Source organism: Euphorbia lathyris, chromosome 7 (genome assembly GCF_963576675.1).
Source record: "Euphorbia lathyris chromosome 7, ddEupLath1.1, whole genome shotgun sequence".
Lineage (NCBI taxonomy): Eukaryota > Viridiplantae > Streptophyta > Magnoliopsida > Malpighiales > Euphorbiaceae > Euphorbia > Euphorbia lathyris.
In genome coordinates, this window is record NC_088916.1 from 40,446,536 (window position 1) to 40,472,748 (window position 26,213).

The 26,213-nt window shown below is 36.8% G+C and overlaps 1 protein-coding gene across 2 annotated transcripts; it reads left to right on the forward strand.

Annotated features, from left to right (window-relative positions):
* The first annotated feature begins 12,237 nt into the window (after nucleotides 1–12,237).
* Nucleotides 12,238–17,127, forward strand: LOC136235593 (auxin-responsive protein IAA9-like). 2 transcript variants are annotated; one of them, XM_066025383.1, is made up of 7 exons: nucleotides 12,239–12,395; nucleotides 13,337–13,785; nucleotides 13,936–14,156; nucleotides 14,278–14,504; nucleotides 14,630–14,771; nucleotides 16,097–16,158; nucleotides 16,748–17,127. In XM_066025383.1, exons 2-7 carry the CDS (start codon nucleotides 13,375–13,377, stop codon nucleotides 16,783–16,785), a joined length of 1,101 nt encoding a protein of 366 aa, XP_065881455.1. In that variant the 5' UTR covers nucleotides 12,239–12,395; nucleotides 13,337–13,374; the 3' UTR covers nucleotides 16,786–17,127. The 2 variants fall into 2 exon arrangements, with proteins under 2 accessions (XP_065881456.1, XP_065881455.1); XM_066025384.1 differs by lacking the exons at nucleotides 16,097–16,158; nucleotides 16,748–17,127 and having other exon boundaries at nucleotides 12,238–12,395; nucleotides 14,589–14,714.
* Nucleotides 17,128–26,213: the final 9,086 nt, after the last annotated feature.

Here is a 26,213-nt window from a genome sequence, read left to right on the forward strand (position 1 = left end):
ATAGCTTCATCATTTGTACTACAATTAAGTAATTCACCTTTATATTCACCATGCTGAAATTGTTTTTAGATGTACGCCATTAGTTGTTTTATTAAATTTTAGACCTATATAATCCATTTAATTAATAATATTAAAACCAGACTTATTGAGTTTTGAAGTGGATTACCACAAATATAATACCAATACAAGAATAAGTTCTCGGGTTACCTCTTGTAATGCAAAATTTATTGATATTGGTTGCAACAAACTTTAATTATGAATTACCGGTCACATATAAGCTACATTGAGGCGCACAATGGAGCAGACATAAAGATCCACAAGAATTGAGAATGAACGAACGAGACAAAGAGATGAGCAAAAGGGCCATGGCTTGGAGAGTAATAGAGGGATAGAGACTGAGCCCTCGTGTTTGTATTGTGTTATGCTCTTCTTAGGTTAGGGTTTAGACTTAGTATTCTATATAGTCAAACCTATAACCTAGACCTGTTCCATATCCATCATGGGAGGATTATTTGGCTCATGCCAAATTTTCTACATTTTCCACTCGCACGTGGCAGAACATATTCCATATCACTTCTCTCATTCTCATTTGTATTTACCAATAGTTCGTATGACCGACATACAAATGAGAGCTCTAGTGTTATACGCTTATCGAAGATATATATAGTCTCGGTACACATGTATCAAATCTAGTGACGGATCCAGGATTGCAATTTTTTATTATTTTTTGGTATGTTTTTACGACTAAAAATTATAACTCTATACACATCTAATGAAATTTTCTGGTGAATCCCTACATTTAAAATCAATTCTCGTTGCAATTAAAAAAAGATACATCTTAAAAAGTTCTCCATTTAAAACTAGATGGAGGTATATAGATAAAGATAACAAAAATTTCTACCAGGGCGATGGGAAAAACACGTGAGAGAGAGAGAGCGAGGGTCGAGATCGTGTGCGAGTCAGGGAAAGATCTCAGGAGAGGGCGGCCGATGGCCTGAGTGGCCGGTTTTGGCTGCGGAATGAGGGGAAGGGGACGGATGTGCTGGTTATATCGGAAGGGATGGGAGGAGGTCGTGATAGGGATGAGACGTTTTCGGTTGAGGCGCGATAGGAGATTGGAAGGGTAGCGCTTAGGCCAGGGGGTATTGATGGTGTGCGCAAGGTGGAGGGTTCCGATCAGGTTGGAGGCGGCTCTGAGGGGTCTAGCCTGGGTGTATGCGCGGCTTCTGTGGTTAATAGGAATGTTTGGGAGGCGGAAGGCGGATCTTGCCTTGTGGTTGGTGCATCTGCCGCTGGCTGTTCAGCGGCGGTTCAACCTATTAGTGCGGCATCTAACCTAGGGGAGGCACTGGTTGTCTAGGGGGTTGGGAATTTTACGGGCTCGGCCTTGGGGGCTAGGGTTTGTTAGGCAGAGGATGTTGTGATTCATACTGAGTCCAAATCCATTTCTGAAGTGGATTCTAAGGTTCTCAAGAATGCAGAAATTAAGAAAGCTTATGGAGAAGGTGTGGGTAAAATTTCGTGGAGAGATACTGTATTGGGGGTGGTCGAGGAGGATCCCGTGTTACATGAGGAGATTATTGAGGGTGATTGTGAGGAGGACTTTTCTGACTCTGATAAGGAGGATGGAGAGCAGAACAACCTGCTATGTCCTGTGATCCGGCTATCTTCTACGGATAAACGTAATCTCAGGTCTAAATGGAAACTTGCTTTAATTATGACTGTGCTGGGCAAAAGAATTAGTTTCAATTATTTTACTCAGAGGATCCAGGCTCAGTGGGCAAAGAAAGGAAAAGTCACCATTACTGACTTAGAAAATGACTATTATGTTATCAAATTTACTAGAGCAGAGGACTTTAATGCGGTAATCAATGGAGGCCCGTATATCATTTCTAATCATGTTATGGCTTTAAGGCTATGGATCCCTAATTTTAATCCTCATGACTATTCAGTTAATAGAATTCTTACTTGGATAAGATTTCCAGGGTTACCTATTGAATACTATAGTGAAAACTTTCTTAATAAAGTAGGTGGTCTTGTTGGGAAAGTTCATCATGTGGATAAAACCACCATTGGAGCAGAGAGAGGCAAATTTGTCAGGGTCTGTATTGATATTGATCTAGCCAAGCCTCTTTTGTCTAAATTATGTGTTCAGAACACAGTTTACTATATTGAATGTGAAGGCATTCATAATATATGCTATGAATGTGGTATGTTTGGCCATACTTTCGATGGTTGTCCAAAGAAACAGAAGCCGGTTGAAGAGGTTATGGTGGCTGATAAGGGAAAAGAAGAGGGGGTTCAAGGTGAAGGGAGGAACTTTGGCCCCTGGATGTTAGCTAAAAGGACGGTTAGAAGAAGGAATCGGGCAACTGTTGTTCAGAACCTTCTTCCTGAAATTAACAAGAAGATGATTCCTATCCAGACTGCCCCGAAGATCAAAGAAAGACCCCCCAATAAGAAAGTTGATCCTGGTGTTGAAAAGGTCCTTGGTTCTGGATCTAGATTTGGGGTCCAATCTATTGAGGAAGCTCATGAATCTGATCAATCAAACGAGCATTTGGAGCTAAGCATGCTAGGGTTGGAGTCAGCTGAGCCAAAGGCCAATAAAGTTGAGTCTGTTAACCCTTTATTTGAATCCAAAGTCATTACCGTGGAAAGATCCCAGAATCATGCCATGTTTGGGAAAAAACTGCACAATGAGGTTAGTATCCTGAAATCCCATACTGATAATACTAATGGTTTGGCTATGGGGTCAATAAAAAGAGTATGAAAAATCCTAAGGGTGTTCAGAAATTTAACCATAGCTCTTTGAATATTTTGGATAAAAGAGGGCTGGCTGGTACTTCTTCTAGGCTCTCAGGAGCCCCAAATAAATACCTGGTTTAGGGTAGTGGGCCCATGGTCGGTAGTCTGCCTTCTTGGTGGACTTTTTTGTGTGGAATGTTAGAGGTGCGGCTAGTAAGGCTACCCGTATCCATGTCAAAGATTTAATTAAACAATTTAACCCTTCTGGTTTTGCTTTGCTGGAAACCAAAATCAGTGGAAGCAAAGCAGATGAGGTGGTTAGAAAGTTTAGCAATTGGAATTGTGTCAGATCGGAGGCTACTGGCCGGGCTGGGGGGGATTTGGCTTTTCTGGAAGCCAGATCGTGTTCAAATTGACATCATTAGTATGGATAAACAATTTATTCATAGCAAGGTTATTTATCCTGGGAATAAACCCTTCTTTATTACCTTTGTCTATGCTGATCCCATTTTGGCTAATCGTAAAAGGTTGTGGGAAGTTCTTTATTCTATGAGTAGTAGCATTTTGAAGGCTTGGTTCGTGGCTGGGGATTTTAATGATATTGCCCTTATGAACGATCAAAGAGGGGGTGGGAACCACTATGTGAACCGGTGTCTCAACCACAAGCAAAATATGGACTTGTGTGGGCAATCTGATCTAGGAGCTGCTGGTCATAGATTTACTTGGAAACGTAATAGTGTTTTTGTTCGTTTGGACAAATTTTATGCGAATATTTCAGCTATCTGCAGATTTCCTGAAGTGAAGGTGTTGAATCTTCCTTTTCGGCATTCTGATCACTGCCCTATCTTATTTAATATGGTGAGAAGTCGGTGGCCTAAAGGGGACAGACCTTTTAGGTACCAGGTGGCCTGGGAATCTCACCCTGAGTTTAAAAACTTTGTTCAAGACAACTGGCCACCCCATTCCGATGTTCTCCTTGCTGCTGAGGGGTTTAGAAGGAATGTGGTGGGATGGAATAAAAACATCTTTGGGCATATTATCAGAAGGAAGAATAAGCTTCTTAGAAGAATCGAAGGCATTCAACGCAGTCTAGAGTTTAGATTTGATCATAGCCTGAATGGTCTTCTTAGATCTCTCCAGAACGAATTAGAAGCTGTTTTGAGACAGGAAGAGCTTCTTTGGTTTCAAAAATCTAGAAAGGCTTGGATCAAAGATGGAGATCGCAATACTAGGTTTTTCCACCTTTCAACTATTATTAGAAGACAGAGAAATCGCATTGATGCTATCAAAAATGTAAATGGAAATTGGGTCTATGAGGATGAGGATATCCGGTGCTTGGCACTTAGTTTTTATAAAGATTTATTTAAAGAAGAGGAAGTGGATCTGGATAAAGGCCTTTCTAGTATTTCTTTTCCTAGGATGGAAGAGGAAACAATCCGGGAAGCTTCCATCCTATTGACCAGAAAGAGAAGAGGAAACAATCCGGGAAGCTTCCATCCTATTGACCAGAAAGAGATTGATCTGGCTTTCTTTAGTATTGGAGCTACCAAGCTCCTGGAATTGATGGTATCCCTACCAGTTTTTATCACAGACATTGGGATACTGTGAAGGAAGGCATTTACAGTTTTGTTAAAGGAGTTTTTAGTGGGTCCAACAATATTAGGCTGGTGAATAAAACTCTTCTGGTCTTAATCCCTAAAGTTGAGAAGTCGTCCTCCTTTTTACAAATGAGGCATATTAGTCTTTGTAATGTGATATACAAAGCTATTACTAAAATTGTGGCTAATAGACTCAGGTGTATTCTTCCAGTGATTATTAGACAGATGATGGATAATGTTGTTATTGCCCAAGAGATGGTTCATTCCATGAAAATTAAGAAGGGTATGAGAGGAATTGTGGCTCTGAAGCTGGACCTGGAGAAAGCCTACGACCGTTTAAATTGGAGTTTTCTTCTCGATAGTCTGAAGGAAGCTGGTATCCCGGAGAGTTGGAGGAGTTTAATCGAATCATGCATTTCTTCGCATGTTTTTCAAGTCCTGATTAATGGAGATATGACAGAGGAGTTTACTCCTTCCAGGGGGATCCGTCAAGGAGACCCTATGAGCCCTTTCTTATTTGTTATTGCTATGGAGAGATTATCCCACCTTATCCAAGAAGCAGTGGACAATGGGAGGTTCCATCCAGTTTCCATCAACAAATTCTGTCCCTCAATTACTCATTTGTTCTTCGCAGATGATGTTATGATCTTTGTGGAAGGGAACGAGGAGCATAATGGAGTTGTTATGGATATCCTTAATTGTTTCTGCTCCGCTTCTGGCCAGAAGATCAATATCCATAAGTCCCAGATGTTGTGTTCCAAAAACATGAGTAAGGGGGTCTGTAAAAGGTTGAGCGATATTTCTGGTATTCCTCTGACGAATTCTTTAGGTAAGTACCTGGGAGTTCCCCTCCATAGTGACAGAGTTTCCAAAGCCTCTTTTAAAGATATTCTGGACAAAGTTAATGGTAAATGTGCTAGTTGGAAAGCTAACTCTCTTTCTCTAACAGGCCGTCTTACTTTGATTCAGTCTGTCAATTGTGCAACCCTGAATCATATTATTCAAGCTTGTAAATCGCTTGAGCCTGTTCTTAATGATCTTGATAAAATCAATCGGCGTTTTCTCTGGGGGAACTCTACTGAGGAGAAAAAGATCCACATGGTTCCTTGGAAGGAGGTTTGCCAACCCAAAAACATGGGAGGTCTAGGAATTAGACAAGCCAATGACAATAATAAAGTTTTATTAATGAAACTTCTGTGGAGAATGTGGCAACTTCCATCTTCTCTTTGGGTTCATTTCCTTTGTGGAAAATATAGAAAAGATAAGATCTTTGGGGGCCCAAATGAGAGAGTTGTTAATTGTTCTTTTTTGTGGAAAGGCCTCAGTACTGTGTTTTCTGATTTTTATGCTAGCATAGGTTGGGAGGTGGGGAATGGGAAGAACATCAGCTTCTGGAATGATACCTGGATGGGTGATAAACCCTTACTAGAAGTGTGTAGTTTAGTTCCTCCAAGGAATATCCACAATTGGATGATCGCTGATGTGGTGGATTCTGAGGGGGAGTGGATTTAGGATAAATTTGAGTCCTTTTTTAATCTGGATACGCTCCTAAAAATTAGGGGGGTTAAGATAAGTAATATGGAGGAAGAAAGGGATAGGCATTATTGGGCTTTGACTAACAATGGAGCTTATACCTGTAAGTCGGCCTTTGAGGCGCTTAACCATTATGGGACGGATCCTCATGCTAAAGTTTGGAAAATCATTTGGTCTTTAAAAATTCCTTACCGTATTAGGAGTTTCCTGTGGCTTGGTGTTAAGGACAGGTTGCTCACTAATTTGGATAGGAATAGACGGCATCTGGTGGATTCAGGGGCTTGTAGCAGGTGCAGATGGAATATTGAAACTATTTGCCATGCTCTTAGGGACTGTACTAAGAGTAATGAGGTGTGGAGGAAGGTTCTCCCTCACAACTTAATTTCTACTTTCTTGGCTCACTCTGAGCACGATTGGTTCATCGATGGAATTAGTGGGAAGTTATTGGCTAACCTTGAGCATGGTAATATCTTCTTTGCTATTGTATGCCACCAGATTTGGAAGTGGAGGAATGAGGAAATCTTTGAAAGTAAATCTGTTTCTATTCCTAATTTAGCTGAGTTCTTCTCAGAAAAATTACTCAATATTACTGATAGCTTCAAAGGTGATTCTCTGATGAGGGCGATCCAGAAAAAGTCTGTTCATCTCCTTGGTTGGTGTAGGCCTAGGGAAGGGGTGATGAAATTAAACACTGATGGCTCTTGTCTCAAGGACGGTAAGATTGCTGCTGGAGGCGTGCTGAGAGACGGGGGGTGCCTGGTTGTCTAGGTTTACTCATAATCTAGGGTTGGGATCGTCCTTTTCGGTTGAGCTTTGGGGGATTCTTTCTGGCCTGAAGCTTGCCATGCATCTTAGTTTGAGGAAGCTGATTGTAGAATCTGATAACCTTGAGGCTATCAATATGATCTTAGATACAAATGCTATCTGTCTTAACAGCCTGAACCTTATCAAAGGTATTAGAAGGTGTGGTTCTTCCTTTGACTTCTTAAAATTTAGCCATATCTTCAGAGAACAGAACCGGGTTGCTGACCGTCTGGCAGCTGCTGGTCATGATGGGATGTTGGACGTTTCGATCCTTTCTTCTCCTCCTGCTTATCTTTCTTCTCTTCTTTTTGAAGATAGGGTGGGGGTTAGTCTTCCTAGGCTAATCCCAGGTTAATTGTTTTTGGCTTTGTTTTGCTTTTCCTTTCCTTTCCTACCAAAAAAAAAGATGGAGGTATATAGATACAATTGGTAAGAGAGAGACATAATTCATAATTTGGTGAGGTGAAAACTAATTTTGAAATAGGGATATTTTTAGGGTCTTCCACTGTCAGAGGGATATTTTTTTCAAACAAAAAGGCTGTATAGATAGCTCGCCTCTTCGTAAAACCTAAAATTCTTTTTTTTTAAATCCACTTATCAAAACTACGTCGTTTTGATAAGTGGATTTTGAGAAATAAATAATACACAATCATCTTCTTCCCCCAAAAACATTTTACAGTATATAACCCTAAAAATTCAACATGATAACTCCTCTAGCAGTCATTGCGATTCTGGTTTTTTATCTTCTCCCTCGAAATAAGTTGCTTCCTACTAATTCATGGGTGCTCAATTCGAATTTTTTGGATGCTTTTGAGAAGAAAAAAAATTAAAAATTTGTTCAAAGCTTTAATGGAGTTTTTCTGGTGATTGTGGGTGCTCAAGCCCCCCTGCCCCCTATAGATCCGTCCTTGATCAAATCTAGTACTATTACACTTGTCTGAGGTATATAGTCCTTCTAGTTGAACGCATGGATCATAACAAATTGTATATTTTTATCGTAGATTCCATATCACATTCACCCTAATAATTTCAATTGCTACATATGTTCACAATTACACATAAGTGCACAACTGCATAAATGCTCGGACAGTAAAAAATAGAATTCCAGGATATGAACACATTGAAATCTTTCCCGCATACTCTATCTTGTCCATTATAACCAAACTCGATTGTCTGGCCGGTATCCTACAGGTCGAAACATTTTATGGCCCTTCAGATTATCTTTCCAAGATAGCTACATAAGGTCATACTTTAAAATAAGTTAAGTGTCCTAAGAATAAAATACATAAATCCAAAATTGTACAGTGTGAGTCACACATTAGGGAAAACTGAGATTGCAATTTTTCCATCTCATGGTCTACAAATTGTGCAATAAATATATATCTCATTAACGGTTCAAGATATTTAACTATTGAGGGAGATTCATATCTAGCATAAATTCCTAATCTCATTTGAGGACCCATCTTACTATGATGTGGTGGATCAATAGGAATATATATTGCACATCCAAAAGCTCTTAGTTCAGAAATATTGGACTCATGACCAAAAGCTAATTGTAATGGGGAATGCTCATAATAGTTTATCTTTCTAATACATATAACTGATGCTTCATGTGAAATTGCATATCCCATACAGATGTAGGAAGATTAGTTTGCATAAGTAATGGTCTAACAATTAATTGCAGACATTTGATAAATGATGGCTACATGATGTTCAACGCTTATCCCAAAGAGAAATATAATAATGATTAAATGTTTAGGATGTGAATTCACCGGCATTATCGAGATGAATTGTCTTAATTGGATAATCAGGAAATTGTGCTCCTAATCTAATGATTTGAGCAAGTAATCTCGCAAAAACCATATTATGTTATAATAATAAACATAAATGTGACCATCGAGTAGAAGAATCAATTAAACCCATAAAATACTTGGTCCATATGGTGGATGAATAGGTTCACATATACATGTTGGATGTGTTTAACCAAAAAACAAACGGAACACACAAAAATATATGAACAATAAAACTAGAAATTAAAAGAAAAGAGTTAGATAAATCTGAGGTCTGTATTAGCAGTATTATTAAGACAGATGTCGTTGCTATTGACGATCGTCTCCTAGAATACAATAGATTATGCAAACGAACTCAAACCGTGTGTAGGCTCGTTATCACCAGAGTAGGAAAACAAGAACACTATGAACAGACAGAGAGCAGGAAATATTCCAAAGAATATTTTTTCAACAGTCAAGACTCTAGTCACTAAATTTGACAATTCCATTCTATATAAATAGAACTCAAAAGATATGTCTTTTTACAAACGAACACGACTGTATACGGACAGACACGACTGTTCAGTACGAACACGACTATTCACGACGGACACGACGGTTCATGAAAGGAGGTGTTTGTTGGTATGTAAATTAATATATAATTTTATTCAAAAATTTTCAACAATACTGTCTTTCATGGCGTTCTAAAAATGTTGGTGGTTCAATTCCAATCTCGCCATTCGAGGGCTTTATAATTAATTTTCCTTTGCGAACAAGCAACACAAAATAATTCATGACTTTGAAGAATCTTCTAGCTCTTCAATGGATGCTCATGTATATTTTCTGTAACTTTTCTCGTCATTATATAACCAGGATAACCTAGTCGATCATGTCAAATTTTATAACTATCAAAATCTGTAAACTTCTGGTTTATAGTAAGATTTGCTTTAATCACGTTAATAAATGTGCAATACAAATCAAATGATAAAGTATTAAATTTTTCTAGTACATATTTATTTCCTGAAATTATATTTGTAACATAAAGATGTTATTGATTTCCTTCACTTACAATCTCAACATGACATCTATTTCGGTTGATATCTTTAAAACATGACAAATTTTTGTGAGACTTTTGAGAAAATTATGCATTATTCATAATAAACTTTGTTGGTAGGGCTACACTAGTTCTGCTGAAGCTTTCAATTAAATTTGTGTTACTAAATATTGTAGTAACAATTGCTTGTGCCATATCCAAATGAAATATATCAATTGGTTCATTATCATTAAAGAGACAATTAGTTTCTACATTTGTATTTTTTTTTTTACGTATAGATTACTTAACAACATAAATGTGGAATTACAAACCTTAAAGAAATAGAAAGTTATAATCTTAAATGAATGAAGAGTTACTTAGATTTACAATGATTACTATATATGTAAATGTATCAATTCAAGAAGAATGTGTTAATAGTTATTTGGAATGAAAAATAAAAGTTGAACATATTGAGTGGGTTTGTTGAATAATTGTCCTATACAAAACACTTGCTTTTGTCTTCCTTTATTTATCACTTTGGATACCATTTTTCATGAATAAGATTTTGATTTGATAACATTATAATCTTATCTCAATTTCTTTAAAAAGTTCAAATTCTCATCCAAGTGAGGTGCTATTATTTTACCTTTCACATTTTAGAATTTATCAATTAAAGAATAATTTCTTGGCTATTTATCCATTATATATCTCATCTATATTTTCAGCATAAATTAAATTTTGTGATAATTAATAAAAACCTAATATATCATGAACTCTGAACTTGTCTATAAAAGCAGATTGACTTTCTAAACTTTGCAAATATTTCACCAACTCATTGAATTTGATTATTTCGTATCACCAACTCACTAAACTTGTCCATAAAAGTAGATTAGCTCTCTGAACTTTATAAGTGACTCACCAACTCTCTGAACTTGATTATTTCGTAACAACTAAATACAAAAACTGTAATATTAACTCTCTCAAACCTGCAATACTAATTCTTATAATAGGTTGAACGGTATGAGAAGAGAAAAAATTACCTCTCGAATAGATGAAAATGTATTTTTAGAATTTAGGTTTAATAGGTTTTTGTATTTAGTTGTTGCAGAATAAGCAAGTTTAGGGACTTGGTGAGGCACTTATAAAGTTCAGGGAGCTAGTGAAACACTTGCAAAGTTTAGAGAGTCAATCTAATTTATGGACAAGTTCAGGAACCATGGTGATGTATTAAGCCTTACAATACCTCATTCCAAATTAGACACTTTCAAATTAGATTTTCTCAAAATACATTTAGTATATATATTATGACTTAACCAAACCTTTCAATTCACTCCATGCGAAGACGTATTGCGATTTCTATGGACGAATTTTCTATGCGATTTCTTTCTCAAAAGCTTGTAAAAACTGTTTTCTTATAAACTAGCGGAAACTCTCAAAATTTTCCAATGTGGGATGAGGAAGCTTAATTTCTTTTATCATTCTCAAAACCATTTCAAGTGATTCATTTTGAGCATCAATTTTTCATTCATCACTTGTCCGTTTTGAGCTTGTAATATACTGTTAAAAAGATCTCACGGTATAGAATATGTTAGCATATTTTAAGTTATTTTAAACTCCATTTATTTAAGTTCACATTTTTTTTAATGAAAGTTGTTCTTTTTAATATAAATTTCTAACAATTTCGACACTTTAAGAACTTCAGATGGAAGTACTTTTGACTCTACAACAAACTTGTTTGATGTTTTAACAGTTTGAGATGTATAATTAGTGGCTTATTATTATTATTATTATTTCATCCAAATTATTACATTTGTAAATTTAAAGATTTATGAATCTTTTTCTAAAAAAAAAATTATGAATCCTGTTTTGTTTTAGTTTTTTTTATACAAATTTAATGTATTGGCCCCACATGTGATCCCATGCTCGAACAAGCTCGCTAAGAGCATGTCTAGTAGGTGTTATTTGGGCGTTAGTTTGTAAAATAGATTGTTAATGCCACTAGAGCTCTTATTATTATAATTGGTAAGTTATTAATGTTTTTTTTTTTTTTTTTTTTAAGAAAGTAAGTTATTAATGTTAGTTACAAAAACTTCTTACTTCCATTAGACATGCTCTAAAAAAACAGGTTTACTGGAACATTTGCTGCCAACCATCTCTACGTATTTACACCATCTCTGCTTTGCGATTGAAATTATCACAACACTCCAAATTTTCAAACAACTAATTTAATGAGCAATTTGTTCAATTTTAACCAATAACTTGACATCTCCTCTAATGATTGGAAATCCATTACAAATTTGTATTATTTACTAGTTAGTCTTTAGACATTTTTAAACATGATCTTAGGAAAAACCATAATTACATATATATTCATTAAAATTACATGGTGATAATATTCAACCATAATATTTATATCCAACATGATGAATTGTCCAAGTTAGCATTCTGAAATCATAATTTTTGAATAAAATTAAATTATTTGACTATCATAAAGGAAAATTGAGTGAGTGCATTAGAAGATTTAAATAAAGTTAGGAGTAAATATAGTTTAAAACTCGAATTAAATATATAAACAATAAAAAAAGAAAAAGAAAAATTGGAAAGTATTTTAAATTTCAACTAATTATGAATAACATAAGTAAAGAGTTGGTGGTGGAATTTGACTACCACTTTCATCTACTTATGCTTACGAGTACTATGTTGTATTAAATTACATTTATGTTATAATCCTTAAATTAAAAATAAAATGCATAAAAGATCCCACTCACTCACTCACTCGCAAAGGAACAGAATAAACTATTTATAGAAAAAGGGAAGACAGCGAAACTTTGTGGCAAATGGAGTCTTGTTCCTCAAATTTCCCTCTTCTTGCTAAAGCCTAAATCGATCTTCAATTCCACAAACATTCAGGTTCTACTCTTTTTCTTTTTCTTTCCTGTTTTCTGTTCAGCTACTTCTTTATGTTGAGGCTCTCCCTCGTTCTTCCTCAAGAATAGCTTACACAATATAAATTGTTTCTACTTTTTTTATTATTATTATTATTATTATTTTATGAGTTGGGTTTTGGTGTCCCTCCCTACAATGGAAATCCCCGGCCGATTTTTATGGAGCTTCTTCTTTGCCGGCGTTCTGAAAGCTTTCAAAAGTTACTTCCATTTTCCTCAACCCTCTTTCCCCCTCTCGGAGCGCTTTCTTTTCTATTTTCTGGACATGCATTTACCAATATTCACTGTCATCAACTTCAAATACTGCTGCCCCTCCAGCACGGATGTTTTGTTACCGGTGTTTACTCTTTTAGATCTCCCCCTTGCTCTGACAAATAGCAGCTTCATTTTGCAGTTTTTCCCCCTTGTGATGAATGCCCCAGTTTTATTTCCGATTGTAGATCGGTTTCGAACTCTGGAATATTTGCTTGTTAATGTAGTGCTTACATTTCATTTTTTTTTTTTTCCTTTTGGATGTTTTTATTTTAATTATAGTCATATTGCTATGAATTTGTGCTTCATATGGTGTTTAATCATGGTGTATCCTTTACTGGTCTGTCTTAATCTCTAAAGATTTGGTAATATGTGCAGTTTTAGTGTCTAGTTTGTGCTTTATACTTGTAGGCTTCTTGCTTATAGTATGATCCTTTAACTTGGTAATTTGTGATACGAGGGATGTTTGATTAGATTGGGGAATTTTCCTGATTAATTAATCACCTGTATTTAATACGTCTGAGTCGATTGCTTTGCAAGTCTAGCCAGCTTTTTGTGGAATATGTTACTATTTACTAATGTGCCTTTTATTTAAATATTTGGTATAGCTTCTTTTAACATTTTATATGTTTATACTGAAATCATTTTAAGCAGGTTACAAAGCTTTCTAAGTGTTCCTTTTTTAAATTGTGATGTCTCCACCGCTAGTTGGTGTTGAGGAGGGGGAGGATCAGAGCAATGTTACTCTACTGGCTTCTTCAATCTCTGCAGAAAGCGTCTGCCAGAACAGCTCTGAAATAAAAGAGCGGAACTATATGGGATTGTCTGATTCTTCTTCTGTGGACAGTTCAATAGTACCTTCTGTTTCTGAAGGGAGCAAAGCTCATCTGAATCTGAAAGCTACAGAGCTGCGGCTGGGGCTTCCAGGGTCCCAATCTCCTGAAAGGAATTCAGAGCTTTGTTTATTGAACTCTACACAAATTGATGAGAAGCCTCTCTTCCCCTTGCATCCCTCAAATGATGGTCACTACTCTTCAGCACAGAAAAATATCATTTCAGGAAACAAAAGAGGGTTTTCTGATGCTATGAATGGGTTCTCTGAGGTGAGAAGAATTCCTTTACTAAAGAGATTAGCTTTTTACCACAAGCATTTTATGAGCTATAATGAAGAATGCCCCATATTTGTGAAAGTATGAAGTAACTCATGTGCCGAATGATGTATCTATTTTTTTAACCACTAATCTTTAATGCAGGGTAAATTTCTTTCCAATTCAGAGGTTAATGTAATCCTATCACCCCGACCCTCTCCAAATATGGGATTGAAACCTGGTTCTGTGATTGAGAATTTTGGGGCTCAGGCAGCTAAAGCAAAAGATACAGCTGGTGCAAAGGTAGCGCAGGAAAGGCCTCTTGGTAAAAATGATGCAGGAACAAACCACATTGCTGCTAACAACAGTAGTGCTCCTGCGACCAAGTAAGGCTGGAGAGGGGCCTTGCTCTAGCTCAATTATGTACTAGTTAACTTCTTATGCATTGAAACATTATTCTAGGCCTCTTAAATGTGAGAATGGCCTCTAATCTTTCTTCTTTTTCAGGGCACAGGTTGTGGGTTGGCCACCTATCAGGTCATTTAGGAAGAACTCCATTGCTACCTCATCAAAGAACGTTGAAGAAATGGATGGAAAGGCAGTACCTGGTGCTTTGTACATCAAGGTAAGTATGGATGGAGCTCCGTATTTAAGGAAAGTGGACTTGAGAAACTACTCTGCATATCAGGAACTGTCTGCTGCCCTTGACAAGATGTTCAGCTGCTTTACTATAGGTATGCTGAGTGAATTTTGTGAAAATTAGTAGTATTTTATATGTTGTGAACTGATATTCTACATTTTATGGTTATTTCTTCTAGTTGTCATGGATCGAGTTACTGCTATTCTATTATGATGTCAGGTCAATATGGAACTAATGGTTCTCTAGAAAGAGAGATGCTGAGTGAGACTAAGCTGAAGGATCTGCTTCATGGCTCTGAGTATGTTCTCACTTACGAGGATAAAGATGGTGACTGGATGCTTGTTGGTGATGTTCCTTGGGAGTAAGTGATTATCCACTTATTCCAAATGTCATATTATTATTGGAAAGTATATTTGGATAGTTCTGCTTCAAGCATTAATGAATTGGTATGTAGCTGAGGAAGAAAAAACTTATTCATATTTTTTATCATAAAACTATTAAGGTTATTTAGATGAGTCTGCACAGAAAAACAGAATATAAGAGTTGTATTATTTCTATCATAGTTTACATGTATCCATTTTACTTAGTTCTGTAAAAATGTTTGATGTCCATAAATATTTGATAGGTGATGAGGAATAAATAATTACTTCATTCATCTGTTAATATCATGGGGAGATGCAAATTTGACCCTTTCGGCTGTCTTTGAAGGAATAGATATGTATTCTTGTTTGGAATATCATGAAACTTTTTTAGATAAAAAAGTTATTTCGGTTATTTTTCATTGGGATAAGGGCCAAATTTGACCATAGTGTTTTAGGGGAAGTGCATATTTAGCCTAACGTACGAAATTGTACAAATTTAACCTAACATTTCCAAGCAATATCAATTTTAGCCCTACGTTACTGCAAATTTGAATAGGTTCGTTTGACTGTGATTTTTTTATTGTGTATTTGTTACTAATGTTGTTACAAATAAACAATAAAAAAATATGCAAAACTGCTTCAGTTTATCGATAAACTTGTTTGGAAGGTCTCAAGGGCTAAAATTGATCTTGCTTGGAAAGGTTAGAGTTAAATTTGTACCATTTCGTACGTTAGAGCCAAATTTGCACTTCCCCAAAAAACGTCAGGGTCAAATTTGGCCCTTTATCCCTTTTTCATTTGGTAGCATAAATTGTATTGATCTTGTCTTTTATGAAGAAGGTGGGAGACTCTAGTGCTGTTTTGGTACATGTGGGCCTAGTTCCTATAATGTGAACTCTATTGCATTTATCAATGCCTTGCTGTAGTATTCCGGGGTTGGTCTGGAATATTACCATTTCATACTTGTGCATTGCTTTGGGAAAGGGCTAATGTAGTTAATCATTGATTTAATTGGTGGAACTGCTTCTAGGAATTCACAAAACAGGCTTCTTCATTGTGTAATAAATAGTTTTTGTTTTTGTTTTTTAGAGCAATCGTATCTACCTCAGTTGTCAATACACAAGTGGAAAGTTTGGTGATCAATGTATTTTACATACTTTGCATGTTTTATAATCGTTTTACTTTGACAGAATAATGTTCTGACTTTTGAGGTTAAATTTCTAGATTGTTCATCTAAAAAATGACTATTTTGTGAACACTAAGTTGATCTTAAACTGGTTGGAGTACAGATATACACAATTTCACAATGTCTGCCTTTATGCAGGATGTTCATTGAAACATGCAAGAGAATGAGAATCATGAAGAGCTCCGATGCCATTGGACTAGGTGCGCATGTTTTCTTACAAAGCATCTATCGTAAGACAACATATTATAATTGAAACGATTAGACTCTTAGAGGGTGAAGCCTGAAATGATCATTACAGGAATCACATAATCGGTTGATTGCATGAATGGGAATTTGCCACGTCCTGTCAAATTTGGGTTAAGATGAAATTTTCTTTTTGATATTTATAAATAAGTTTTGATAGAGGTCTAGATGTGTTTCCGTCATCGAAGGATCAATCACCTTTCGTATGTCAAACTTCACACCCAATATTGATTGCTTGTACATCAGTAGTCTTGAGCCTTAACAGGATTTAGTAGTAAATTAAGCCAATAGTGTATTGTTTTTAATATTGAAGATCGTTAAGCAACAGTGTCTTATGATTTGTTGAATTCATTATGACATCTTGGGCTTCTTAACTTCAACTATTTGTCAACTAAAGCTCAACGAGCAAGCACTAGTTCTACCAAAGCTGTTTGAAGCTTCCCTTATTTTCTTTGGTTATGTGATGCTGGTTATCTTGCCAAGTTCCATATGTACAATTATGATAACGGTTTCATTGCATTGAGGTCATATATTTTTCTGATGCAGCTCCAAGGGCTATAGAGAAATGCAAGAATCGCAACTAGTCCTCAGTTTGCACTGCGTAATCCTATTCAACCAGCACATTGGGAAGGAAGTTTTGGGAATTGGTACTGAAGCTGATGAATTCAAATTTTCTCTAAGGGGATATTGTGGTGAAGTTGTGTTGGACTGGGTACGAGATTTATGTTACTAAAAAGCCATGTTTTCATTGTGAGGAAAGCCATGTTTTCTAAGATATGTTTTCATTAAAATCATAAAATTCCGAAACACTAATGTGTATGTGTAAGTCTGGACAAAGTTTCTGTTTTGATACAGGAACTATAGTGTTTGTAAAGGTGCATTGTATGTTAGTAGTAGTAATTAATCTTTGTGGTGTGAACTGAAAATCAGAGATTCAGGCAAATGTAGCACTGAGTAACATATAAAGAATTGGCATTGGGAATTGAATAAACTCGTTATTGAAGGTTAATAATGGGATGGGGATTTGGTGTGGTTAAAGAATAGGGGGATATGGTTGTCGGGATTGTACTCATTAGGGGCATGTGATGCGCAGATGGCAGGCAGCATTATTGATGTAATAATTTAGGTGTTGGGCAGAAACAGAAGCAGAAATGTGGTTAAATTAAGACCATATACCAGACCTTTTTTTAAAAACCAACTCCGTACCAGGGTACAAATACTTGGCTTGCCAATTTCAAGACGATTTAACAACTTGGCTTGCTCCCAATAATTAATTATAAATATCTGTTTTTGTAGAAAGATCTTTCATCTTCCATGTGTGGCTTGATTTATCTATAATGAACAGCCCATTTTGTGTCCAAAGTGTTGCAAATGGAGTACCTCTGCACCAAGTGACACCCATGACCCAATCTCAATGGGACCGGGTGCCTGTAATAAGGACTCCCAATATATATTGCTCTAAGGTTAAATGGTGCCTTACTTTTTTTTTAAATTGCTTTTTATTGCCAGTCCTATAATATATAATGTTGATTTTGCATTCAAATTTAAGCTAGAACTTTTCCTCAACCTAATGGCTGCATGCAAGATGAATATATAGAAAAAAAAAAAAAAACAAAACGAAACTGATAACTGATAATTTAGTCACGAGAAGAGGTCTTTAAGTGATTGAAATGTTGAAAGGGGACAAAATTGATGAGATGCAAGATTTGTCTATATCCAGAATATGAATTATAAAACTTGTCTGGATTGCATTATATAATATACTAGGACCCATCAAAAACTTTGAAGGATGCTCATTCTGTCCAAATTCACGCTCTACTTTCGTAGCTTGTCTTTTCTCAACTGAAAATCACAAAATTATTTAGCATTCGATACTTGCCATTCTGAGTGATTACTTACACAAAATCAGTCTCATACTATACGTTCGGTTAACTTGTTTACGGTTGCTTGTAGATATTAGATATTAGTTAATTATTCTGTTAAAAACAGTTGTTCCGAAATTTTACCAAACATATTTTATTTCCTGTTTATAATTAAAAGAAAAAAGTAGTTCCCAAAAATGGTGAGGACATCCGTTCACAATATCCAACTCCGAACAGTGAGATAATGGCTCAGTAGAAATAGTTCACCTTCCCTTCTCTCAAGTTGTTTCGGTCAACATGGGGAAAGTCTTTTCAGAAACCCTATGTCTAAATTGATTCGGTCTTATCTTGCGTTACGCCTCTTCGGTTTACTTGCTCCCCAAGGAGATTAAAATGATTCGATCCATACTGAACGTGGCTTACTTGCTATCCAACACGCCGTCTGCATGGTAATGTTCACTGTCTGCCATGGAGAATACTTCAATTCAACCCCATTTTACCCCCTCAAGTTCCTATCTTTAAGTGTATGCATTTACTCTTTATTGTAATTTGCTAATTAGGTCATGAGATACTATAAAAAAAAACATCCCTTTCTCTAATGTGAGACTGCATTCCACCTAGCATAAGCTCAATTATATTTCCGAGAAAAGTAGAAGGTTGGTTTATTACGAGCAGTGAAAAAAAGTAATAATGAGGAAAACTTAATGTTGATTGAAAAAATTGTCATTATTATAATAAAGGTAAAAAAAGTAGGAGTAATATTTTACTTTTTGTTTTTGTACATACATCTCGTTAATGTCTATATATTATTGGATAATTCAAGGCAAAAGGCCCAATTTACCCCTTTAGACTGTACCTTAAGAATCAATTGGATCCCCAAACATTTGAAATCAGCAATTTAGCCCCCATTCTGTATTAAAATCTGTAATGGGAACCACTTATTAAACAGTGGTTAAAAATAAATAACAGTTAAGCTTTTGTAGTATCTTTTAATCAATTTATGCAAAACTTTTCAACTAGTCGGAGTAGGAGGCGGCACTATTATCAATTGATCACCGACTTCGTAGAGGCAGGATCGGAGCTTTTTTATACATATAATAGATAGGTTTAGAGCCGAGCCGCTCATGAGCGGCTCGGTGGTCGGCTTTTATCAGTTCAGCTCGATTTGTAAACGAGCCGCTTGTGAGCACGATTTACTGGCTTGGTTCATAAATGAGCCGAGCTTGAGTAGGCCAAAGTTCGGCTCGAAAGCTCGCGAGCATGTTCGATTAGAACGTTTATAAACAAATTTTAGTTTTGTAGAAAACTATATAGTTTTGTGTTAGTTCACAAATATCTAAACTTAATATTTTTTTCATTTGGTATTAGATGAGTTCGTTCACAAACATAAATGAGTAATAGACGAACTATTTGTAAGCATTTTGTTTATTTATTCACGAAAGTTGCTTGTGAGCTTGTTTATGTACACAATTAAAGAGTTATTTGCAAGCAAACTTCACAAATATAATTAACTATTTAGTCACAAACAATTCATGATTTGATAATTTTTTTAATGAACCAAGTCCAAAGAGGATTTTGGGCTCAAAACAAGCTCGAAGCTCGGCTCAGGCTCGGGTTCGAGCTCGTTCATTTTATAGCAAGCTCAGTTCGGACTCAAGCTCATTAATTTTATAACGAGCAGGTCAAAGCTCGGCTCGATAAGATAGGTTTAAGAATAATCATGATTATATAATGAGTATGAAATCATGGAATTTGTTAAGCAACTTTAAAACAGAGTTAAGAATAAAATCACTTTCTGATTTGAAGATTCAAACTTTTTCAAATAAAAGCAAATCACAACAAGGCATAACAAAAGATGGGTTTAAACATAATAATCATGATTATAAAAAAGCAAAGATACTGAAATAACAAAAATTATTATGCAGCTTGAAATCAGAGCAAAACAAAGTCTCCATTTTTAGAATTTAGTACAAAATTATAAAGAGAGAAGTAGAGAAAGGTTCGAACGAGAAAATGCTGATTAGAGAGAGAAAAGTAGCAACAAGATCGACAAAAATGACAAATGTCGTGACATAGTATTGACAAACCATGGGAGTGAACATCTTAATACTTTCAATCCAAAATACAGTCTTTACTTCCATGAAATTTGTCACCAGCCATAGGTTTCAATGATTATTAGCACCGCCATCTACTCCAACTTCGATAACAAGAACAAGACACATCCATTTATTTCCTTAACCACAGTCTAACAAGATTTTAATATAGAATGGGGGTTTAATTGGTGATTTCAAATGTTACTAGATTTGAGTTCCTCACATAAATTCACAATTGGTATCCCCTTGCACTTGCTAATATTACTAGATTTGAGCTGAGATGGGAAGTAATATTTTATATATGAAAATGATGATATATTTTTAGGGTTACAAGGATTTGCCAAAGCAATGAGATTCTTATCACAATCCTAACACCAATTGATTAGGAATATGGGCCAAACCCACTAAATCTAACTCAAACACACCTAACTAAGCGGTTCATCATTGCAATCAAGCTCCATGCCTATGGAACCGACCCCATCCAATCAGACAGCTCTATATAAAGACCCTCAATCTCCAATAGGAAGGTCTACAATCTTTCTCCCTCTCTACTTAAGCCTCTCCTTTTCTAGAATCATTAATGACTTGTGCATCAGAGATTTTTTGGGACCATTCCTCGCACAGGTGAAATATGATCTCCGAAGTATCCTCGCAAGTTCTCATATCTCCATTATTTGGTACGGTGAGTATGGAGAACAGGTGACCTTCAGTTCCCTAAAGATCTCTACCCGAATTGGCAGACCAATAGATCCAAACTCCCATCAAGGAGATGCTCGCCGCAACTGCCGATACTTCTAATCCTAGGTAGGAAGAGCCCTCTTTGAGCCCAATAGGAATGCCGCTGAACCTGGCCCTTTTGCTCGCAGAGGTAAAGCCTGATGAGGAAGGGACTAGCACCACCGGCAACTGGTCAACGTGATCCGAAGTTTTCAAACAATGCAGGCTGTGCAGAACGCAACACAAATTAAGATAATCGAGCAGCAATAAGGCCTGTGGGAGGAGAACGCCAAAATTTGGGAATTCCTCATGAACCAGGCTTCAGCAAGGGTGTATGCTTCGGCCCCGATATTCTCCACGGCAGCGGAGCCTATGCTAGTGCTCCTGACGGTCCTCGCCCAGACTTCATCAGAGCCTTCACCTTTTGTAGCGTTCACCCAGACTCCAAGCGCAAGAATAAAGGAAGTAGCTCACAGAGCCCAAAGATTTAGGGAGAATCAAAAGTGATGAAGCACTAATACCTTATCAACCACAACGGGAGACAAACCATGCAGACCCTAAATCCATAGTCAAACCGGACCGATCAGTAGGTCAGGAAGTGTACTATTCTAAACGGGCCATTCCCTTTCCACCTTGCAAGATCGAGCAAGGGCATGGTTCTCCACCAGAGAAGGGGTCAAAGCCCCGGACGGATACGGAGCAATATTATAAGTACAACAAGTCCTCAAGACATTCAACTGAGAACTGCAATTAGCTGCAAATGGAGATCGACAAACTCCTTGATCAAGGTGCCCTAGCCAGGACGACATGACTATCAGACATGGCCCATAAGCCTCGGGACCCAGCACCCATGCAGGAGGAAAGCAAGAGACCCAAGTACCAGAGAGAAATCCAGGTGATCCAAAAGGAAGCACCCGCCCATAGAGGAGCATCAGCCTCCAACTGAAAGAGAAAGACAATGGACAAAGCACTCACTATGCAATCCCCACTTATCACCCCGCATTCAAAGGCTTTGGTAGTCACCTTAGCAATCCCTAACTTAGATTTCCACAGAATCTTGGTTGACCCTAGCATCTCGGTCAACCTACTAACTTGGAAGGCCTTAGAGGCAATGAAATGCAGTACCAGCAAACTCTGAGAAGAAACCTTCCCTTTTGTCAGACTGTCGGATATAAAAGTGCCTGTCTGTTGGAAATTAGGCTAAGGTATAGCAGCGGAAATATAAAATTTTAACCTATTTCCATAAACCACAAGATCCGTTAACCGTTATTCATATAAAGAGGGATAAGAAGAATTACCTCTTGATGATCAATCTACCGTAGTTAATGAAGTGCCCACAACTCTTCTCCGAGTTCCCCAACACGAAATAAAACACGGGAGGATTAATTTGGAATCAACCGTTGAATAGCAACCAAAGTAGATTGCCTCTAACTAATCAACACAAGATCAAGGATAAAAGAAATAGATGAAAACTAATTGATCAAACGAAGCCGTAGAGAAATCTCGTCCTCGAACTAGGGGTGTCGAATTTTCTCTCTCTTGGACTAGGTGAATTTCGAAAATCACAAGTAGGGTATGGCTTGCTTGGATTTCGAAAATCTCAAGGGAAGGGGTATTTATAATCTCTTGTATCTAATCCCTAGTTAGATAGAATTAGGTTACTGAATAGGAATTCCATTCGGAATAGAATTCCTAATTATTATCTCACTATATATCTAATATATTAAGGATAATAATAATAACCTTATTGGATAATAATAGGAGTATATTAATCTAATTAAAACTCCTAACTTAATTATCTCTTAATTAATTTAATTCATATTCCTAATCTAATTAGGATTAATAAAATCAAATTAATTATTCATGTATATTACTACATGAATTTCGACCCCCTTATGTCCATGGGCCTTATTGGGCTCAATTGGGCTTCTATCAATTAATTAACATCTATCTCTCTTTTAGGTTCCAAGTCTTATGTGTGATCCATTAGGTTCTTATTGCTTCTAGCCGTATGCAACGTTATTAAATTAATTTTCAAAGAATTATATTTAATCTTTGCATAACGGAATGATGTACAGAGTATGTGATTAGCAAGTCCGTAATCATTCCCCTAGAGCTATAAGAAGACAGGTTGATTTTGTCGTTAACCTTTCCGTATTAGTTACAGTATAATTCGATCCTTTATCAACTACATCCTTGAACTGAATCTTATGACTATGGGTGATGTCAAGTCACATATAGCGAGACGTTCGTTTTACTTGTACAGGCCGAGTCAACTCAAAAGGATAGGTTAAGTGAAATCTGTATTTCTTACTCTTAAGCTATCACCTTGCAAGGATTTAGAGTCGAGTCTTCCACAAGCGATCCATGGATGTATCTCCCATTTATCGGGAGTGATAAATGCTCAATCCAATATATAACGACTCCGCAATTACTTCATGTGATACCCAACGTCTACTGTTCACACCCCAGAGTCATCTTTGTTAAGGATCGTGTTACACCAGAGTCAAAGCATCACATTCCGTAATCCAGAATACCAATTAATATTCCTTTGAGTCTGAGGATTAGTTATACCTATTAATACCAATGAGATGAACAGGTGACAAGGATGAATCTACCCATCCTGTTATCTCAAATCGGATCCCCAATCCTAATGAACAATGTTTCATCGGATCTATGTAACTGTACAGATATCTGTATATATGAAGCTTGTGAGATCAGCTTTCTATCGGACAGAAGACATCGTTACATACAAGTCTCAACAGTGATATCCCAATCCCAAACATATCACTTGACTTGGGGTGGTTTTAAGTTTATCAGTTTACTATAAAGTTTTGTCTCACTTCATGCTTGTATGAACACTTTATAATCACTTTAAATAAACTTACGGATTTCCTTTTATTAGACTTTATTTAAAGGGGTTGCCTTTATATAGTTATAAAACATATATCTCATTAAACAAATAATATAAAGAACAATTCATTTACATTAAGTTTATATCCTAGAACAATTGTCTATAGAACACTAAACCCCAACATACTCCCACTTGGACTAAAGCCAATTGTTTCTAAAACTTATTCCAGTAGAGGTTAAATGATGATCATGTATTCTCTAGGTTAAAGGCTTTGTCAACGGATCTGCAACGTTGTCCTCTGTAGGTACTCTTTCTATTCTCACAACTCCTCTAGCCACAATCTCTCTAATGATGTGGTATCGCTTAAGGTAATGCTTGGATGCATTATGAGACCGTGGTTCCTTTGCTTGCGCAATGGCTCCATTGTTATCACAGTACAGTGTAATGGGATTGACAATGTCAGGCACCACACCTAGTTCTGTAATGAACTTTCTAATCCAAACCGCTTCCTTTGCTGCTTCCGCAGCTGCGATAAACTCTGACTCGGTCGTAGAGAAAGCTACGCTTCCCTGCTTGAAACTCTTCCAACTGACCGCGCCCCCATTCAAGATAAATAGGTATCCTGATTGGGATTTATAATCATTCTCATCTGTGAGATGACTTGCGTCTGAAAATCCTTCTATTTTCAGATCACCTTCTCCGTACACTAGGAACATGTCTTTAGTTCTTCTCAAGTACTTAAGAATGTTCTTGATGGCAATCCAATGCTCGTCTCCCGGATTCCCTTGGTAACGACTCGTTACAGATAACGCGAACGCTACGTCAGGTATAGTGCATAGCATAGCATACATAATTGAACCGATTGCGCTGGCGTATGGGACTACAGCCATACGTCGTTTATCATCATCGGTTTTAGGACATTGATGATTGTTTAACTTTACTCCATGTAACATGGGTAAGTTACCTCATTTCGATTCAAGCATGCTAAACCGATTTACCACCTTTTCAATGTATTAGCCTGTGAAAGACCAAGCAGTCTTCTCGATCTATCTCTATAGATCTTTATACCAAGGTCTTTCATTGAGAAGTTACCAGATAACCATACTTTCACTGACTGTAAGAGAGCAACGTCATTTCCCATTAATAATATATCGTCCACATATAGTATGAGAAATGCTATAGAGCTCCCACTTGCTTTCTTGTAAATGCAAGCTTCTTCGCAATTTTGTTCAAAACCAAATTGTTTTATGGTTTCGTCAAAATGCTTATTCCAGCTTCTAGATGCTTGCTTAAGTCCATAAATGGATCTCTGAAGTTTGCAAACTTTATTTGCATCCTTCGATATGAAACCTTCAGGCTGCATCATATATACATCCTCAAGCACGTTTCCGTTTAGGAAAGCTGTTTTCACATCCATTTGCCAAATCTCATAATCGTAATGAGCGGCAATTGCAAGCATGATTCTGATTGATTTGGACATAGCCACATGAGAGAAAGTTTCGTCATAATCAATTCCTTGCTTCTGACGATATCCTTTCGCTACTAACCTAGCTTTGTAGGTGCTAACCTTTCCATCCATGTCTGTCTTCTTTTTGAAGATCCACCTGCACCCAATAGGTATTATCCCTTCGGGTGGATCAACCAAAGTCCACACTTGGTTAGTATACATGGAATCCATTTCAGAATCCATGGCCTCAAGCCATGCTTTAGAATCTGGACTAGTAAGAGCCTCTTCGTAGTTTTCGGGTTCATCGTCTAACACGGGAACCTCATTATCATCTCCCACTAGAAAACATATCTAACTGGGAGTTCACGAACTCTTTGTGATCTACGAATAGGTGGCAATGGAGTCTCATTTAATGGGACTCCTTCGGGTACCTCAACTGCCTCTGTTGTTTCAGTCGGTGTTTCTTCTTCTTGAACTTCGTCAAGTTCAATCATGCTTCCCTTTTGTGTTTCTTCGAGAAACTCTTTCTCTAAGAAGGTTGCGTGCTTGGATACGATTACTTTCTGATCATCTGGATGATAGAAGTAATATCCCATAGTTTCCTTAGGGTATCCAATGAAGAAACATTTATCAGATTTCGAATCTAGTTTGTCGGACGCAATGCGTTTGACAAAGGCTGAACAACCCCATGCTCTCATAAACGAAAACACGGGTTTCCTACCAATGAACAATTCATATGGTGTGGAACTAGCGGATTTAGTTGGTACTCGATTTAGGGTGAAGAGGGCAGTTTCTAAGGCATAGCCCCAGAACGTCTTTGGAAGTAAGGCCATGCTCATCATGGATCGTACCATATCTAATAGGGTACGGTTTCTCCTCTCGGACACACCATTGTGTTGTGGTGTATAGGGAGGTGTCAATTGTGAGCATATCCCACATTCAGTTAGATAATTCAGAAAATCATCTGAAAGATATTCGCCACTTCGATCAGATCGAAGCGTCTTTATTTTCTTTCCTAATTAATTTTCTACTTCATTCT

Bases quoted from the DNA above. Each gene is read 5' to 3' on its own strand.
- LOC136235593 (XM_066025383.1), top strand. From the start codon at position 13,375: ATGTCTCCACCGCTAGTTGGTGTTGAGGAGGGGGAGGATCAGAGCAAT. The intron at 14,772-16,096 runs GTAAGTGATTAT...GCCTTTATGCAG, and splicing joins GTTGGTGATGTTCCTTGGGA to GATGTTCATTGAAACATGCA. The intron at 16,159-16,747 runs GTGCGCATGTTT...TTTCTGATGCAG, and splicing joins CTCCGATGCCATTGGACTAG to CTCCAAGGGCTATAGAGAAA.